Source organism: Bufo gargarizans, chromosome 3 (assembly GCF_014858855.1).
Source record: "Bufo gargarizans isolate SCDJY-AF-19 chromosome 3, ASM1485885v1, whole genome shotgun sequence".
Taxonomy (NCBI): domain Eukaryota; kingdom Metazoa; phylum Chordata; class Amphibia; order Anura; family Bufonidae; genus Bufo; species Bufo gargarizans.
In genome coordinates this window covers 551,629,150-551,648,102 of record NC_058082.1, presented here as the reverse complement: position 1 = coordinate 551,648,102, position 18,953 = coordinate 551,629,150, and the positions used below count along the sequence as shown (strand labels likewise).

Genomic DNA, 18,953 nt, shown 5'->3' with positions numbered 1-18,953 from the left:
TGATGAGATTCATTTACATAGCGTGCCGCCAGCTTGTTCTCTGAAGGCAGAGGCAACTCAACTCATTGTCATGTATGGGGGCGGGCGCCCTTTTACTGAATGTGATGCAGAGTGGCTGGGCATGGCGAGGCACCTGGGGGCGGGAAGGAGCATCAGGGGCAGCGAGGCACCTGGGGGCGGGAGGGAGCATCAGGGGCAGCGAGGCACCTGGGGGCGGGAAGGAGCATCAGGGGCAACGAGGCACCTGGGGGCGGGAAGGAGCATAAGAGGCAGCGAGGCACCTGGGGCAGGAAGGAGCATCAGAGGCAGCAAGGCACCTGGGGGCGGGAAGGAGCATCAGGGGCAATGAGGCACCTGGGGGCGGGAAGGAGCATCAGGGGCAGCAAGGCACCTGGGGGCGGGAAGGAGCATCAGGGGCAATGAGGCACCTGGGGGCGGGAAGGAGCATCAGGGGCAGCGAGGCACCTGGGGGCGGGAAGGAGCATCAGGGGCAGCGAGGCACCTGGGGGCGGGAAGGAGCATCAGGGGCAGCGAGGCACCTGGGGGTGGGAAGGAGCATCAGGGGCAGCGAGGCACCTGGGGGCGGGAAGAAGCGTCAGGGGCAGCGAGGCACCTGGGGGCGGGAAGGAGCGTCAGGGGCAGCGAGGCACCTGGGGGCGGGAGGGAGCGTCAGGGGCAGCGAGACACCTGGTGGCGGGAGGGAGCGTCAGGGGCAACGAGGCACCTGGGGTGGGAAGGAGCATCAGGGGCAGAGAGGCACTTGGGGGCGGGAGGGAGCGTCAGGGGCAGCGAGGCACCTGGGGGCGGGCAGGAGCATCAGAGGCAGCGAGGCACCTGGGGGCGGGCAGGAGCATCAGAGGCAGCAAGGCACCTGGGGGCGGGAGGGAGCGTCAGGGGCAGCGAGGCACCTAGGGGCGGGAAGGAGCAGCAGAGGCAGCGAGGCACCTGGGGGCGGGAAGGAGCATCAGGGGCAGCGAGGCACCTGGGGGCGGGAAGAAGCAGAGGCAAGTAGTGAGGCACCTGGGGGCGGGAAGGAGCATCAGGGGCAGCGAGGCACCTGGGGGCGGGAAGGAGCATCAGGGGCAGCGAGGCACCTGGGGGCGGGAAGAAGCAGAGGCAAGTAGTGAGGCACCTGGGGGCGGGAAGGAGCATAAGGAGCAGTGAGGCACCTGGGGGCGGGAAGGAGCATCAGGGGCAGCGAGGCACCTGGGGGCGGGAAGGAGCATCAGGGGCAGCGAGGCACCTGGGGGCGGGAAGGAGCATCAGGGGCAGCGAGGCACCTGGGGGCGGGAAGGAGCATCAGGGGCACCTGGGGGCGGAGGGGAGTATAAGGGCCATGAGGAAACTAGTGCAGGGGGAGGAAGGACTCCTGCAAGACTCTGTTTAGTTCACAGGACTCTTCCCCTTGGATCACACAGCCAATCAGAGCAGCCCTTTTTATCCAGGTGCTGATTGGCTAGCCTGCTGAGGGGGCGGTCCCTGCTTCTGGCTGCCCTGGATCCCCTCAGCGATGGGGAATCGATCTGCTCGGAGCTGAGATCGCCACGCGGACAGGGGAGGGGAGGCAAAATAAACGTAATAGTGCTGCTGTGATTTCCCTATTGTTTGTCCCCAGCAATGAGCTCCCGGGCCCCTTCTGAGCTGGGGCCCCAAAGCAGCCGCTTCCTTGGTAGCTACACCACTGCCTGTGGCCCTTATCCCTTCACTCCTGACCACTCGGAAACAGATTAAACCGATCACAACTGTCCAAGCGCTCATCACTGACGACCCATCAGTATCTGAGCGGAGGGGTCTGGCTCCTGGGATCCCCGGTTATCCGCGGCCCCTTCCTCAGTCCTATCCCAGTGTATGAAGCCCGAGCTGCAATACCAAGCACTGCCACTACACAGTGGGGGCGCTGTGCCCCTTATAAACAGCTGGTGGCCGGAGTCAGACCCGGCTACTGATCACCCCACCCTTACAGCAGTCCTGGAGAAGCCCCTGTAAGCGAATGAGCGGTCCGAGAAGTCGCATCTCACCAAACACGCCATATTTACCGCGCGGCCGCTTTATCGTACTAAGTAGTTTTCAAACTTTTAAAGATTTATTAATTTAGGAACAATTTCTTCAAAGGTTGTTTTTGTTACAAACCAAATTGTGTCCATCGTGGGGGGGGGGGTGTAATGACGCCCCCTCCCCAATATCAATACCAGGAGGGAACATTTCCATGTTTCGGCACCAGGCCGCTGATACATGGGGATAACTCCCCGAGTTCAGGCCCGGGACTCCGCAGCAGACGTGGCCCTAGAGAAGACGGAGCTGGGGGCCCCACGGTGCTCCCGTCATAGCAGGAAGACGAGACCTGCCCTGTTCTCCGCGCCAATGTCCCCCACACCTCGTATACTGAGCCCCCGAGCTGCGCAGCGCCTGGAGATTCAGGACTTCCGCTTTCCTAGGCCGCGCTCGCCAGTCTCCATGGTAACGGACCATCTCCCCGCCCACTGACGTGCTACGTAATCCCGTCGTCCAGACGTCACTTCCGTCTTCCTTCTAGAAGCTGGGCGGCGGTCTCTGCGCTTCGCTCTCCGCGATACGATGCCGCCGTCCGCTCTGAACCGGTTTCCCCGGATTCCCCTCCGCTCTGGAGGCGGCGCCCTGTACCAGCCCTGCCCCACGTGGGCAGGGTGGGAGTGCCGGGGGGACGGGCCGGTGAGAAGAGGGAGCCGAGTGTACTGCTGCCATAGGACCAAGGGAGGCCGCCTGCGGAGAGTGATGGCGGCGGAGGAGGAGGAGCTGGCGCATGTGTGGGCGGAGTTAGTGTCTGTGTGCGCGGAGGTTACTTCAGGTGATTCGGAAGAAATTTTCTTTCGAGTTCCCGACGAAGATGGCGACGCTGAGCCCCGTTACAGCAGGTGGGTGCCGGTACCGCATGTGCATTACCTGCCGATAGCTGCCAGTTCTAGGTGAGATCTGCCCCGGGCAGACAGGAGATGTGCGGTATATAGGGGGGAGGGAGAGAATGGGGGTGCGCGGGGTATATAGGGGGAGAACTGGGGGTGCGCGGGGTATATAGGGGGAGAACTGGGGGTGCGCGGGGTATATAGGGGGAGAACTGGGGGTGCGCGGGGTATATAGGGGGAGAACTGGGGGTGCGCGGGGTATATAGGGGGAGAACTGGGGGTGCGCGGGGTATATAGGGGGAGAACTGGGGGTGCGCGGGGTATATAGGGGGAGAACTGGGGGTGCGCGGGGTATATAGGGGGAGAACTGGGGGTGCGCGGGGTATATAGGGGGAGAACTGGCGGTGCGCGGGGTATATAGGGGGAGAACGGGGGGTGCGCGGGGTATAGGGGGGAGGGGGAGAACGGGGGGTGCGCGGGGTATAGGGGAGAAGGAAGCGGTGTCTCCCTTCGTGCTGTTGCGACCGCTGCCGCCAATGAGAGGAGGGAGGACAAGAGGAATCACAGATCAATAGGAAGAGATGCTTTGAAAATGAAGCCAATCACCCCCCCCTCTTCTGTCTCTACAGGTGTCCTCATCATCCTGGCTGTACTACTACTCTCATCAGAAGGACACGATGTGCAGAGAGGATCAGACATCACTAGCTGCAGCATGAAATGCCCTGATGAGAAAGCCGTCCTGAGTCTGTACAAAGTCTGTGGCGGTAATGAGACTCTTCTCGTGGAGCGGCGGTGTGATGACAAGTCGATCAGTAATGTCACCGAGCCCAGATTCCACCTGGACACAAGCAGCGGGTGCTGGACCCTGACTGGTGCCGGGGAGGAGGACTCCTGTGTGTACTCGGCTGTGGATCTCAATGGAACATACCAGATGAATCTACCCATCAGTGTCATAGGTAAGAGCTCACGGGTCGGGGCACACCGGCCGTTCCTCTGCTCTCCTTGTGTAATAAAGGCTGGTAACATAGGTGGGAGTATGTGGGGAGGGGGCCGGTAGTGGGACTGATGAAGGCAGCGGAGCTAGCACTCTACACCCAGCACCTAGATACATGACCGATGGTGACCTTCTTCTGATCCCTCCAGATCCCGTTATGACCAACAACACCAGTGACCGTAGTCTGGCAGCGCATCGGTGGATCAAACCTTCCATTTAAACCAAGGTCATCTCCCTGGGATTTAAATATCGTCCTTTCCATGCTGACCCAAAGTCCTTTAGACTCCATATCTATGAGGATGTTGTCTTACAGAAATTCAGGAGAGGTTCCATACAGTATATAAAAGTCAGTCCTGTGTCCCAACACGGACAGTTACTTGCGCTGCTGGTTCTGATTTAGTGTGGTAGGTAGTTCACACTGGATAATCAGGTAAGGCCTCTTTCACACTTGCGTTGTCCGGATCCGGCGTGTACTCCATTTGCCGGAATTACACGCCGGATCCGGAAAAACGCAAGTGTACTGAAAGCATTTGAAGACGGATCCGTCTTCAAAATGCTTTCAGTGTTACTATGGCAGCCAGGACGCTATTAAAGTCCTGGTTCCCATAGTAGGAGCGGGGAGCGGGGGAGCGGTATACTTACCATCCGTGCGGCTCCCGGGGCGCTCCAGAGTGACGTCAGAGCGCCCCATGCGCATGGATGACGTGTCCATGCGATCACATGATCCATGCGCTTGGGGTGCCCTGACGTCACTCTGGAGCGCCCCGGGAGCCGCACGGATGGTAAGTATGCTGCTCCCCGCTCCCCGCTACACTTTACCATGGCTGCCAGGACTTTAGCGTCCCGGCAGCCATGGTAACCATTCAGAAAAAGCTAAACGTCGGATCCGGCAATGCGCCGAAACGACGTTTAGCTTAAGGCCGGATCAATGCCTTTCAATGGGCATTCATTCTGGATCCGGCCTTGCGGCAAGTGTTCCGGATTTTTGGCCGGAGCAAAAAGCGCAGCATGCTGCGCTATTTGCTGCGGCCAAAAAACGTTCCGTTCCGGAACTGAAGACATCCTGATGCATCCTGAACGGATTTCTCTCCATTCCGAATGCATTAGGATAAAACTGATCAGGATTCTTCCGGCATAGAGCCCCGACGACGGAACTCTATGCCGGAAGAAAAGAACAACGCAAGTGTGAAGCCCTAATAGAAGTTTGAGAACCGCGCTGCTTGAGACTATGTCATCCGGTTCACAGGTGAATGAAGCAGGGCACCAGCCTCTTTCCTCTTTACCCGAAGGATCCGATCCTCCACAGACCGCCTCCTCTACAGGGTTAAGAAGATTGACAAAATAGTGAAGCACCTTCTTACAAGTTGGTTTAAAAGGTTTTATTCTACTCACAAGCGTTAGTAGACAAAAGGCATATAACACAGTTAAAAAAACCGTCACGTTCCTGCCCGACCCGGGTTTCGCTCTCTGGCTTCCTCAGGGGCGACGACTGCGCATGTCCACAGTGGGGCCCTTTAAATAGCCCAGCTTCTCAAATTACAAGAGCCGATATTTATCCAGATCATATGCAAATACTACTTATACAAGCAACAGTTTCCACATCAAACTACAAAATGCAAACAGTAATCTTCATATACATTTGGAAAAAATTATCTTCCTATTATAAACACTTATTTTCCATATATATTTAGCCTGATCGACCCCCCCCAGGGAGGCCTATTATTTTGGGGCTGAATTCCCTGACTTGTAAAATCACAGAATACATAGATTTTTACCTACAGGGATATGTGATGCAAAACCCCTCGCATTTGAAGGACACATGGGCAGTGATACATCTTATTAAGGATCTGAGCCCTCCCACTGCTAATACATGGATGGCCACAATTGATGTGGCATCCCTGTACACAGTCATTCCGAAAAAACTGGGTATAGAAGCGGTAGGGAGTAGGATTAAAAAGACCCCAAAATAGGAGACCTGCAGGGAAATTTTATCCTGGAATGCCTAATTTACTGTCTTGATTACAACTACTTCTGGTTTAGGGACTCCCACTATGTACAGTGCATCGGCACGGCGATGGGGGCGATATTCGCCCCCAGTTTCGCCAACATTTTTATGGGGGCATGGGAGGAGAGCACCATCCTTCCCACACTAGGAGCGGACACCCCAGGGGGCAAGTTGACCCTCTGGAGGAGATATATTGATGACTGTCTCCTAGTGTGGGAAGGAGAGAGAGAGAGGGACTTGAGACCTTCATTCACCAGCTGAATAACAATGAGTGGAGCTTGCGGTTTGTGGGGGAGATTAGCAATGTTTCTATCAACTTTTTGGACTTGTGTATACGGATAGAGGATGGCCGATTTAAAACTAGCTCATACTTTAAAGAGACGGATGTAAACTCATATATTGACATGAAGAGTTGCCATTACGGGCCATGGCTTAAAAATATACCGAAAGGACAATTTAAAAGGATGGCCAGGAATTGCACAGTAGTGGAAGACTATAGGACACAATGTAAGGTGTTAAAAGATAGATTCCTTGAAAGGGGCTATGATGAGGCCAATCTGGATATGTGTATACAAACTGTAGAGGAGGAAAAAAAGAAAGAAAATGAATGTATGAAAGGAAAAGAATGAAAGGGATTATAGGTTATCCTTTGTGACAAAATATTGCTCGATGTCTGACAACATTAAAAAAGTGGTGAAAAAGAACTGGGGTATATTAACCCCCTCAGCCCCGCTAGCTGAAAACCCCTTCATGACCAGAGCACTTTTTACACTTCGGCACTACACTACTTTCACCGTTTATCGCTCGGTCATGCAACTTACCACCCAAATGAATTTTACCTCCTTTTCTTCTCACTAATGGAGCTTTCATTTGGTGGTATTTCATTGCTGCTGACATTTTAACTTTTTTTGTTATTAATCAAAATGTAACGATTTTTTTGCAAAAAAATGACATTTTTCACTTTCAGCTGTAAAATTTTGCAAAAAAAAACGACATCCATATATAAATTTTTCGCTAAATTTATTGTTCTACATGTCTTTGATAAAAAAAAAATGTTTGGGCAAAAAAAAAAAAATGGTTTGGGTAAAAGTTATAGCATTTACAAACTATGGTACAAAAATGTGAATTTCCACTTTTTGAAGCAGCTCTGACTTTCTGAGCACCTGTCATGATTCCTGAGGTTCTACAAGGCCCAAACAGTAGAAAACCCCCACAAATGACCCCATTTCAGAAAGTAGACACCCTAAGGTATTCGCTCATGGGCATAGTGAGTTCATAGAACTTTTTATTTTTTGTCACAAGTTAGCGGAAAATGATGATGATTTTTTCTTTTTATTTTTTTCTTACAAAGTCTCATATTCCACTAACTTGCTACAAAAAATAAAAAATTCTAGGAACTCGCCATGCCCCTCACGGAATACCTTGGGGTGTCTTCTTTCCAAAATGGGGTCACTTGTGGCGTAGTTATACTGCCCTGGCAATTTAGGGGCCCTAATGTGTGAGAAGTAGTTTGCAATCAAAATGTGTAAAAAATGACCGGTGAAATCCGAAAGGTGCACTTTGGAATATGTGCCCCTTTGCCCACCTTGGCAGCAAAAAAGTGTCACACATCTGGTATCGCCGTACTCAGGAGAAAAAAAAAAAATTCTAGGAACTCGCCGTGCCCCTCACGGAATACCTTGGGGTGTCTTCTTTCCAAAATGGGGTCACTTGTGGCGTAGTTATACTGCCCTGGCAATTTAGGGGCCCATATGTGTGAGAAGTACTTTGCAATCAAAATGTGTAAAAAAAATGGCCTGCAAAATCCAAAAGGTGCACTTTGGAATATGTGCCCCTTTGCCCACCTTGGCTGCAAAAAAGTGTCACACATCTGGTATCGCCGTACTCAGGAGAAGTTGGGGAATGTGTTTTGGGGTGTCATTTTACATATACCCATGCTGGGTGAGATAAATATCTTGGCAAAAGATAACTTTTCCCATTTTTTATTTTTTTTTTTTATATACAAAGTTGGCATTTGACCAAGATATTTCTCTCACCCAGCATGGGTATATGTAAAATGACACCCCAAAACACATTCCCCAACTTCTCCTGAGTACGGCGATACCACATGTGTGACACTTTTTTTGCAGCCTAGATGCGCAAAGGGGCACATATTCCAAAGAGCACCTTTTAGGAGGGCATTTTTAGACATTTGGATCCCAGACTTCTTCTCACACTTTCGGCCCCTAAAAAGCCAGGGCAGTATAAATACCCCACATGTGACCCCACTTTGGAAAGAAGACACCCCAAGGTATTCAATGAGGGGCATGGCGAGTTCCTAGAATTTTTTATTTTTTTTTGCATAAGTTAGCGGATATTTTTTTTTTTTTTTTTTTTCTCTCACAAAGTCTCACTTTCCACTAACTTAGGACAAAAATTTCAATCTTTCATGGACTCGCCATGCCCCTCACGGAATACCTTGGGGTGTCTTCTTTCCGAAATGGGGTCACATGTGGGGTATTTATACTGCCCTGGCTTTTTAGGGGCCCTAAAGCGTGAGAAGAAGTCTGGAATATAAATGTCTAAAAATGTTCACGCATTTGGATTCCGTGAGGGGTATGGTGAGTTCATGGGAGATTTTATTTTTTGACACAAGTTAGTGGAATATGAGACTTAGTAAGAAAAAACAAAAACAAACAAAAAATTTCTGCTAACTTGTGCCAAAAAAATGTCTGAATGGAGCCTGACAGGGGGGGTGATCAATGACAGGGGGGGTGATCAATGACAGGGGGGGTGATCAATGACAGGGGGGGTGATCACCCATATAGACTCCCGGATCACCCCCCTGGTAAGGCTCCATTCAGACGTCCGTATAATTTTTACGGATCCATGGATCGGATCCGCAAAACACATGCGGACGTCTGAATGGAGCCTTACAGGGGGGTGATCAATGACAGGGGGGTGATCACCCATATAGACTCCCTGATCACCCCCCTGTCATTGATCACCCCCCTGTAAGGCTCCATTCAGACGTCCGTATGATTTTTACGGATACATGGATCGGATCCGCAAAACACATGCGGACGTCTGAATGGAGCCTTACAGGGGGGTGATCAGGGAGTGTATATGGGTGATCACCCGCCTGTCATTGATCACCCCCCTGTAAGGCTCCATTCAGACATCCGCATGTGTTTTGCGGATCCGATCCATGTATCCGTGGATCCGTAAAAATCATACGGACGTCTGAACGGAGCCTTACAGGGGGGTGATCAGGGAGTCTATATGGGGTGATCATGGGTGATCAGGGGTTCATAAAGGGTTAATAAGTGACCGGGGGGGGGGGGGGGTGTGTAGTGTAGTGTAGTGTTTGGTGCGACTTTACTGACCTACCTGTGTCCTCTGGTGGTCGATCCTAACAAAAGGGACCACCAGAGGACCAGGTAGGAGGTATATTAGACGCTGTTATCAAAACAGCGTCTAATATACCTGTTAGGGGTTAAAAAATTCGGATCTCCAGCCTGCCAGCGAGCGATCGCCGCTGGCAGGCTGGAGATCCACTCGCTTACCTTCCGTTCCTGTGAGCGCGCGCGCGTTCACAGGAAATCCCGGCCCTCGCGAGATGACGCGTATATGCGTGACTCTGCGCAGAGCTGACCGCACATCTGCGTTAGGTGGTCCGGAGGTGGTTAAAGAATGACCCAATACTAGGAAAAGTCATACCTGACAATCCCTCCTTCATTTTTAGGAAGGCGGCTAGCATTAGAACGAAGCTTGTACACAGTGCCATCCCTCCAGTGGGTGCAAAGCCAAATAGGGAAGGAGGGAAATTCACATGGTGCGAGTTCTGTGCGGGGTGTAAGAATCGTAACACAAAAGGACGATCAAGAACTATTAACTTTATGATATCCAAAAAGAATGGTGGGGAGTTCCGTATAAAAGGAAACTGCTCATGTGAGAATGAGGGTATTATATACGTGCTGGAGTGCCCTTGTGGGCTCCAGTACGTTAGTAGGACGGTGAGGAAGCTGAAAATAAGGATTCAAGAACACTTACGGAACATCAGGAAAGGCCTGATGAGCCATAGTGTATCAGCCCACTTCAAGCTCGTGCATGGGAAAAATCCGCGGGGCTTGAAGTTTGCCGGAGTAGAAGTTGTCAAGCCACACTGGCGAGGGGGGGACTCGCTGGCACAAATTAATAAAAAAGAAGTAGAGTGGATCTACCAGTTAGGGACCCTGCAGCCAGGTGGTTTGAACATAGAATTTGATTTAAAACCATGCCTAGTGTAAACTATCCCTACGGGTGACGCTATTTGGTTAGCTCTTTACCTTCCCTCTTGAGGACCTTTGGGCTACGTCATGGGGGAGTGACCGTTCAATGGGCGGTTGTGCCATGTGATGTGGGCGTCACTGGGAGGAGGGGAGGTTGAGAGCACCTGAATGACGTGACCATGAGTGGGTGGTGCCTAGGCGATTGCATTATGAACGACATAGGTAAATGTGGAAAGTTTGAGGGAATTGAGATATAGGCTGCACAAATCGAAGGGGAAGTGATGATTATAGGATAGGAATGTTTAGTGATATGATCAATGAAGTCTATCTGTGATATAGAACTGCGGTAACCCGAAAGGGGAAGTATGGAAAATAAGTGTTTATAATAGGAAGAGCATTTTTTCCAAATGTATATGAAGATTACTGTTTGCATTTTGTAGTTTGATGTGGAAACTGTTGCTTGTATAAGTAGTATTTGCATATGATCTGGATAAATATCGGCTCTTGTAATTTGAGAAGCTGGGCTATTTAAAGGGCCCCACTGTGGACATGCGCAGTCGTCGCCCCTGAGGAAGCCAGAGAGCGAAACCCGGGTCGGGCAGGAACGTGACGGTTTTTTAACTGTGTTATATGCCTTTTGTCTACTAACGCTTGTGAGTAGAATAAAACCTTTTAAACCAACTTGTAAGAGGGTGCTTCACTATTTTGCCAATCTTCTTAACCCTGTAGAGGAGGCGGTCTGTGGAGGATCGGATCCTTCGGGTAAAGAGGAAAGAGGCTGGTGCCCTGCTTCATTCACCTGTGAACCGGATGACATAGTCTCAAGCCGCGCGGTTCTCAAACTTCTATTCCATACAGTATATGTGAGGAGGTGTGTGTGAAAATACTTCTCAGCCAAGGAATGGAGACAAGCCCCTCGGTTATTTATTCCATTTCTGGGTGCAAACCAGGGTCTAAAGGTCACAAGTCGTACTATTGCCAGATGGATAAAGAGAACAAGAAGTCTAGCCCAGGCATCTCAAACTGCAGCCCTCCAGCTGTTGCAAAACTACAACTCCCACAATGCCCCACTGTAGGCTGATACCTGTAGGCTGTCCGGGCATGCTGGGAGTTGTAGTTTTGCAACAGCTGGAGGGCCGCAGTTTGAGATCCCTGGTCTAGCCTATTCAGCAGGACTTCAGGTTCCTTCGGGGGTCTCGGCCCACTGCACGAGAGCTATAGCTTCTTCCTGTGCCACCATTGACCAAATGTGTAGAGCAGCTCCAGACACTTTCTACAAACATCATAGATTGGATCCATCTTCTGCACAAGCCTTTGGGAGAAAGGTCTTTCAGGCGGTAATCCCACCCTGGATTATCTAGTCTAATCTCTCACTGGGCTGTCATGGGACGTAATGGAAATACATTGATTACTCTTACCCGTAATCCGTTTTCCATGAGCCCATGACAGCACCTACATTATTACATATATATTAGTCCAGAACATAGAGCGGCCTCCAGGATAATGTGGAAAATAGTGGTTTATTCACCCATTTGAGACGCCACGTTACGGCTCCACCATGAAGCCTTTTCTCAAGCAATGTGAACATTATATAGACAAAGGAAATGACATCACAGTGTCATGTGACCCCACATCTCAAGGAAAACATTAACCCTTGCTGTGGTAAATTGCAGGATCAATATGCACAACCATACTAAAATCAGTATAAAGTGTTCAAAATATACATAAACGTGAAAACTGTGCAGATGCTTATAAAGTGCATAATGACCAACATCGATCATAATAAATATACACAATTGATATGTGCATTAATTTAAAGTGCATGAAATGACTAATGATACAAAGTACGTGTGTGCAGGTAATGGATGGAAACACATAGTAGAGGCCGTGGGCACAGACACACTAACCAGCAAAAGAACGATCCCCATCTCATGGCGTACCCTCATCGTAACAGCGCATGCGCCTATCACTGTGCATGGTATTGCCATCATAGAAAATCGCATCACTGATAAAGCACTTGCACAGCGTCCAGCTCTCCCATGTACTCCCAATTGTAGAAGTGGTAATGCCGGCAGCAGCCACAGCGCGTGCGCCATGACATAACGTCGGCAACCATTCCTCAATGCGGAATACCGCAAGCAACATTATCAAGCACGTCAAAACGTTACTTATCGGATCTATGTGCGGAACACAGGGCACCATTAAGCACCCAGAGCCCAGCCAAACATACGGGGAACCGCGATAACAGCAACCCCGGCCCAAATTAACCCTACGGATCCAGTAGCTTATTAACGAGGGATCTCCTCATCACATACAAACACACCACATACCCAGGAGACTGGACATAACGTAATTGCACCACGGACCAATATGGGACATGTTATATATTTTTTTGCAATATGGAAACGGAATGCATACGGAGTAACCTCCGTGTTTTTTTTTTCTAAACTGAAAGAAAATGCGTTCGTGTGCATGAGCCCTTTCTGTGACTCTTCCCGTCTCTGTATCTCTGATAAAACCTGCCGAGGACGCTCTAAGCTCAGGGGCCACTTCCGTCTGAGAACATCCTGCTTTTAAAGCCTCACAATGGCGAGGTCCTGTCCATCAACTGTTAGGTGTCATCTTGGTCTCATGATGTCACAATGTGAGCAGCATGATGAGGAGGACTGTTTAATACCAATTCTAATGGAACCAGGAAATGTATTGGGCGATTCATGGATAAAACTCCTGGTGTGAATTTTGCTGTTAAGCTCCTTGTTAGAGAACGGCAAGTTGTGCAAAAAGTCCTGAAACACTGAACAGCTGGACATATGCATTCAGAAGGTCAGAGAAGGTCACATTAAGTTCTCCTGTAAAGCCTCGTTCACACGTCAGGGATTGTCAGCCAAATCCAGGATTGGAGCCTCCAGACATGAAGTACATGATCTGCTCCTGTTCTGTGTTTTAGAGCCGAACCTGGTATTTGCTCAAAATCACAGATGGAAATCGCTGGCCGAACACTGACATGTGAATGAGTCATAAAGATTAGAATTTTAGGCTCATCCTGAAATTTCACCCACAAGCCGGAGAGCCGGGGTTGGTGGTTTGTGTTGGCTGTTCTCTTGACTCCTATGGAGAAGCCGATCATGGTCCTAGGATTGCCACAGACCGAAGCGTTTTGCTCCTTGACATTTGATATTCGCTATAGCCGTACTTGTACAGTATTGGGCATCTCCATGTCATGTGTATAGCGGTACATGTGTTGTCTATGTGAGCACCGTAATCTCTGTAATGTGAACCGTCCTCTGTGGCCGTCTTGGCGCTGATTATAACCTCGCTCCGGTGTCTTCTCTCCCCAGATCCGGGACAAGCTTGGATTCTTATTATTATTTGTGTTGTTTCTGCTGCTGTGATTGGTTTCCTGATACTTCTCATCGTTGTGCGGGTGAGTGTCTGTATTCCTCGATCAGTGCAGGGGTCCCCGGGTAGTAGTCACACAGGACCCCCCCATCATTCGGTGCTGACCTCTCTGATCACTACACATCACCCATCATCCTCCCCGTTTTAGTATTAACCCCTTCCTGCTCTATGCTGAGTACTGTCGCTCCATGTCCCATACAATGGGGGTCATTTACATACATTTTTCACAGATATAAAAGAGGGGCGCCTAATTTATGACTAGGACTGAACCCCGTCATAGATCAGGCGAAACAACCAGCAGTGGGGGGGGGGGGGGGGGGGGCAAAGGCCGGAGTAAAAAGCTCCTCGGCAGCTGTGCAGGACGGTGGACGTCAGCCGCAGCCGCACACCTCTGGGTGATAACCGCAGGATTGGAGGTGACGGACATGTAACCTCTATGTGCACAGAGGCTGCTAATGACGGGACTTCAGATGTAGTCATAACACGTGTGAGCTCTGCGTGTTCTGTGCAGTCACGTGACCTGTAGCATGTCTTATATTCCCAGTGTCGTAAGAAGATGAAGCTCAGGGGTTTGGAGAATGATGGGGGTAATGATCATTCAGAAGAACGTGGACGACTGAGCAGCAGCTCCCCAGATGCAGGTACTGATCATGTCTGTGTGTAATGAAGGTGAAGGGCTTATTAGGATATGATGATGTCCCAGGGACTTATCTCCCGGCCAGCACCTGGTTGTAGAAGGTGGAGCTGAACCCAAAGACGATGTCAGGGCGGCCATAGACGTATCCACCGAAATACAAAAGGGGAAATCTGTGGACAATGTGCAGCAAAATCTTCATGTATCATCTCTGCAACGTGGACCTGGGTGGTCTGTGCCCGTCATAGCCCCCTACATACTGATTATAGTGTATATGTGCCCGTCATAGCCTTCTACATACTGATTATAGTGTATATGTGCCCGTCATAGCCCCTACATACTGATTATAGTGTATATGTGCCCGTCATAGCCCTTACATACTGATTATAGTGTATATGTGCCCGTCATGGCCCTCTACATACTGATTATAGTGTATATGTGCCCGTCATAGCCCCCTACATACTGATTATAGTGTATATGTGCCGGTCATAGCCCCCTACATACTGATTATAGTGTATATGTGCCCGTCATAGCCCTCTACATACTGATTATAGTGTATATGTGCCCGTCATAGCCCTCTACATACTGATTATAGGGTATATGAGCCCGTCATAGCCTTCTACATACTGATTATAGTGTATATGTGCCAGTCATAGCCCTCTACATACTGATTATAGTGTATATGTGCCCGTCATAGCCCTCCACATACTGATTATAGTGTATATGTGCCCGTCATAGCCCCTACATACTGATTAGTGTATATGTGCCCGTCATAGCCCTCTACATACTGATTATAGTGTATATGTGCCCGTCATAGCCCCTACATACTGATTATAGTGTATATGTGCCCGTCATAGCCCTCTACATACTGATTATAGTGTATATGAGCCCGTCATAGCCCTCTACATACTGATTATAGTGTATATGTGCCCGTCATAGCCCCCTACATACTGATTATAGTGTATATGTGCCCGCCATAGCCCCTACATACTGATTATAGTGTATATGTGCCCGTCATAGCCCCTACATACTGATTATAGTGTATATGTGCCCGTCATAGCCCTCTACATACTGATTATAGTGTATATGAGCCCGTCATAGCCCCCTACATACTGATTATAGTGTATATGTGCCCGTCATAGCCCTCTACATACTGATTATAGTGTATATGTGCCCGTCATAGCCCCTACATACTGATTATAGTGTATATGTGCCCGTCATGGCCTCTACATACTGATTATAGTGTATATGTGCCTGTCATAGCCCCTACATACTGATTATAGTGTATATGAGCCCGTCATAGCCCTCTACATACTGATTATAGTGTATATGTGCCCGTCATAGCCCTCTACATACTGATTATAGTGTATATGTGCCTGTCATGGCCCCCTACATACTGATTATAGTGTATATGTGCCCGTCATAGCCCCCTACATACTGATTATAGTGTATATGTGCCCGTCATAGCCCCCTACATACTGATTATAGTGTATATGTGCCCGTCATAGCCCTTACATACTGATTATAGTGTATATGTGCCTGTCATGGCCCCCTACATACTGATTATAGTGTATATGTGCCCGTCATAGCCCCCTACATACTGATTATAGTGTATATGTGCCCGCCATAGCCCCTACATACTGATTATAGTGTATATGTGCCCGTCATAGCCCCTACATACTGATTATAGTGTATATGTGCCCGTCATAGCCCTCTACATACTGATTATAGTGTATATGAGCCCGTCATAGCCCCCTACATACTGATTATAGTGTATATGTGCCCGTCATAGCCCTCTACATACTGATTATAGTGTATATGTGCCCGTCATAGCCCCTACATACTGATTATAGTGTATATGTGCCCGTCATAGCCCCCTACATACTGATTATAGTGTATATGTGCCTGTCATGGCCCCCTACATACTGATTATAGTGTATATGTGCCCGTCATAGCCCCCTACATACTGATTATAGTGTATATGTGCCCGTCATAGCCCCCTACATACTGATTATAGTGTATATGAGCCCGTCATAGCCCTCTACATACTGATTATAGTGTATATGTGCCCGTCATAGCCCTCTACATACTGATTATAGTGTATATGTGCCCGTCATAGCCCCCTACATACTGATTATAGTGTATATGTGCCCGTCATAGCCCCCTACATACTGATTATAGTGTATATGTGCCCGTCATAGCCCTCTACATACTGATTATAGTGTATATGTGCCCGTCATAGCCCCCTACATACTGATTATAGTGTATATGTGCCCGTCATGGCCCTCTACATACTGATTATAGTGTATATGAGCCCGTCATAGCCCTCTACATACTGATTATAGTGTATATGTGCCCGTCATAGCCCCCTACATACTGATTATAGTGTATATGTGCCCGTCATAGCCCCCTACATACTGATTATAGTGTATATGAGCCCGTCATAGCCCTCTACATACTGATTATAGTGTATATGTGCCCGTCATAGCCCTCTACATACTGATTATAGTGTATATGAGCCCGTCATAGCCCTCTACATACTGATTATAGTGTATATGTGCCCGTCATAGCCCCCTACATACTGATTATAGTGTATATGTGCCCGTCATAGCCCCCTACATACTGATTATAGTGTATATGTGCCCGTCATAGCCCTCTACATACTGATTATAGTGTATATTACAGTACGGAGGACGTACATCTAACGAGCAGGAAATCTCCTTTGGCAGTATACGGACAGGAATTTCGATCATATTCTCTGACTTCAGTAAGTTGCATTCATCATGTAGAGGAAGCTAATACAAGCCACTTCCTAATGTATTGTGATTCTCCATGTTGCGTCCTTTGCTGGCTGAATTCATTTTTCCATCACATTATACACCGCTCGTTTCCATGGTTACGACCACCCTGTCATCCAGCGGTGATGGTCGTGCTTGCTATATATATATATATATATATATATATATATATATATATATATATATATATATATATATATATATATATATATATATATATATATATATATATACGACCTGTGCGCACTCCTGCTGTTTCAGCCACCAGAGGAGCCTTTTCCTGTAGTGTGCAAGCCTGACCACCGCTGCTGCTGCATTGCAGGGCGGTCGTAACCATGGAAACGAGCAGTGTATAATGCGATGAAAAACTGGATTCATACCATAGGATTAGATCCATTGGGGCCGTATCGCCGTCGGTCTGCTGCCGTCTGATTGGACAGTGTGCTGCTAAGCCAGTGTATCTAAGCTTGGAGCGATACAGTGGTTTATCAGCGCGGCATTCCACATTATAGGCTGAGATACGCTGGATCCATGTGCAATCTGCAAAAAAAAAGAGGTTTGAACACTGATACATAACACGGCCATGGGCGTGAAAAGGGGGTGTGGCCTGTTGCCGGGACTCATTTTATTTTCATTTACGCCAGAAGTCTACGGCAGCTCTGAGCTGGGTGCACAGACTGCACAAGGGTGCACTTAATTTTAGACAGTCCTGCACCTCATCATAAATTAAGGGGTGGGGGGGGGGGGGGCTTTTTCAGAGGAGTCTTAATGTCCGGTTATTGTGCGCACAAATATGGTCTGTTTTATTTCTGGATAGGTGATAATGTGTCTATTGAATAGGGGTTAGTTATACGTAGGTTGTATCCGCTGAGAGTATCGGCATCCCGCATCCCATATTGAGGATTATTCACATATAATATTCGAATGTGTGTCCATTCAAAGGGTCAGTGATCTGTACAGGAATGTGTGCGGAGAGTAGAATGGCTGCTTCCCCACAGCATGCACACCAGTCAGCCTAATGTCTTCACTCACGGTTCTGTTGTTCAGGGTTTAGTGCCTATCGTGGCGTCCCACGTGGTCTTGGCCACTGCGGTCTTATCGCCGAATCTCCCCACCTGTAAGTCCATATGCGATAGACTCCGCTCGTGTGTTTGAGAGGCAGCTTGTGCGTTTAAGGGGAGCACAGTCGGCGCGCCGCGTGGTATGTGGAAGCCAGCAGTCCGTCTTTCAGCTTCAAATCATGACCGTCTCGGAGCGCTCCATATGGAGATCCATCTTCTAACGTCCATACATGGGGGGCAATGTAATACCAGACGCGTTTCAGAACACTTACACTGTTCCTTCCTCAGTGTTTGTTTTTTTTTAAATTAATTTTTTTAATTATATTTCGGAATGTTCTTATTTGTTTAATGGCCTCTATTTAATACAATTGGTGATGGGTTCTCTTTCACCGTTCCATCCCCATTCTGACTGTGGAGCGTTTTCACATAGAGGTCTCCTATAACGGATATTTTCTTACAGATGAAGAGAAGACTGGGTGGAGGCATCTCATGAACGTGATCGGCAGACTATGCAGGAACCGCCACTGTGAAGAACCTCCGCAGATAGAGATGGAGGAGAAGAAAAGACTGACGACACCCCCATAAGTCGCACAGAAGCCGGTTTTGGCGGCTTTTTAAAAAAAATTTTTTTAATTTATGAATGTACCAAAAAAAAGAGCTTAAACCCCCTTAATGACCAGGCCACTTTTTACACTTCTGCACTGCACTACTTTCACGTTTTATTGCTCAGTCATGCAACATATATATATATATATATATATATATATATATATATATATATATCTCTAATTTTTTATTTTTTTTGGCCACACGTTAGTGGAAAATGAATTTTACATGAACTCGCCATACCCCTCAAGGAATACCTTGGGGTGTCTTCTTTCCAAAATGGGGTCACTTGTGGGGTATTTATACGCATTTGGATTCGGTGAGGGG

General features: G+C 48.7%; 1 protein-coding gene across 1 annotated transcript; it reads left to right on the top strand.

Moving 5' to 3' along the window:
- The first annotated feature begins 2,187 nt into the window (after window positions 1–2,187).
- On the top strand, window positions 2,188–18,740 carry LOC122930625. The gene is made up of 5 exons (XM_044284133.1): window positions 2,188–2,891; window positions 3,509–3,835; window positions 13,467–13,552; window positions 14,072–14,168; window positions 18,481–18,740. Exons 1-5 carry the CDS (start codon window positions 2,864–2,866, stop codon window positions 18,603–18,605), a joined length of 663 nt encoding a protein of 220 aa, XP_044140068.1. The 5' UTR covers window positions 2,188–2,863; the 3' UTR covers window positions 18,606–18,740.
- Window positions 18,741–18,953: the final 213 nt, after the last annotated feature.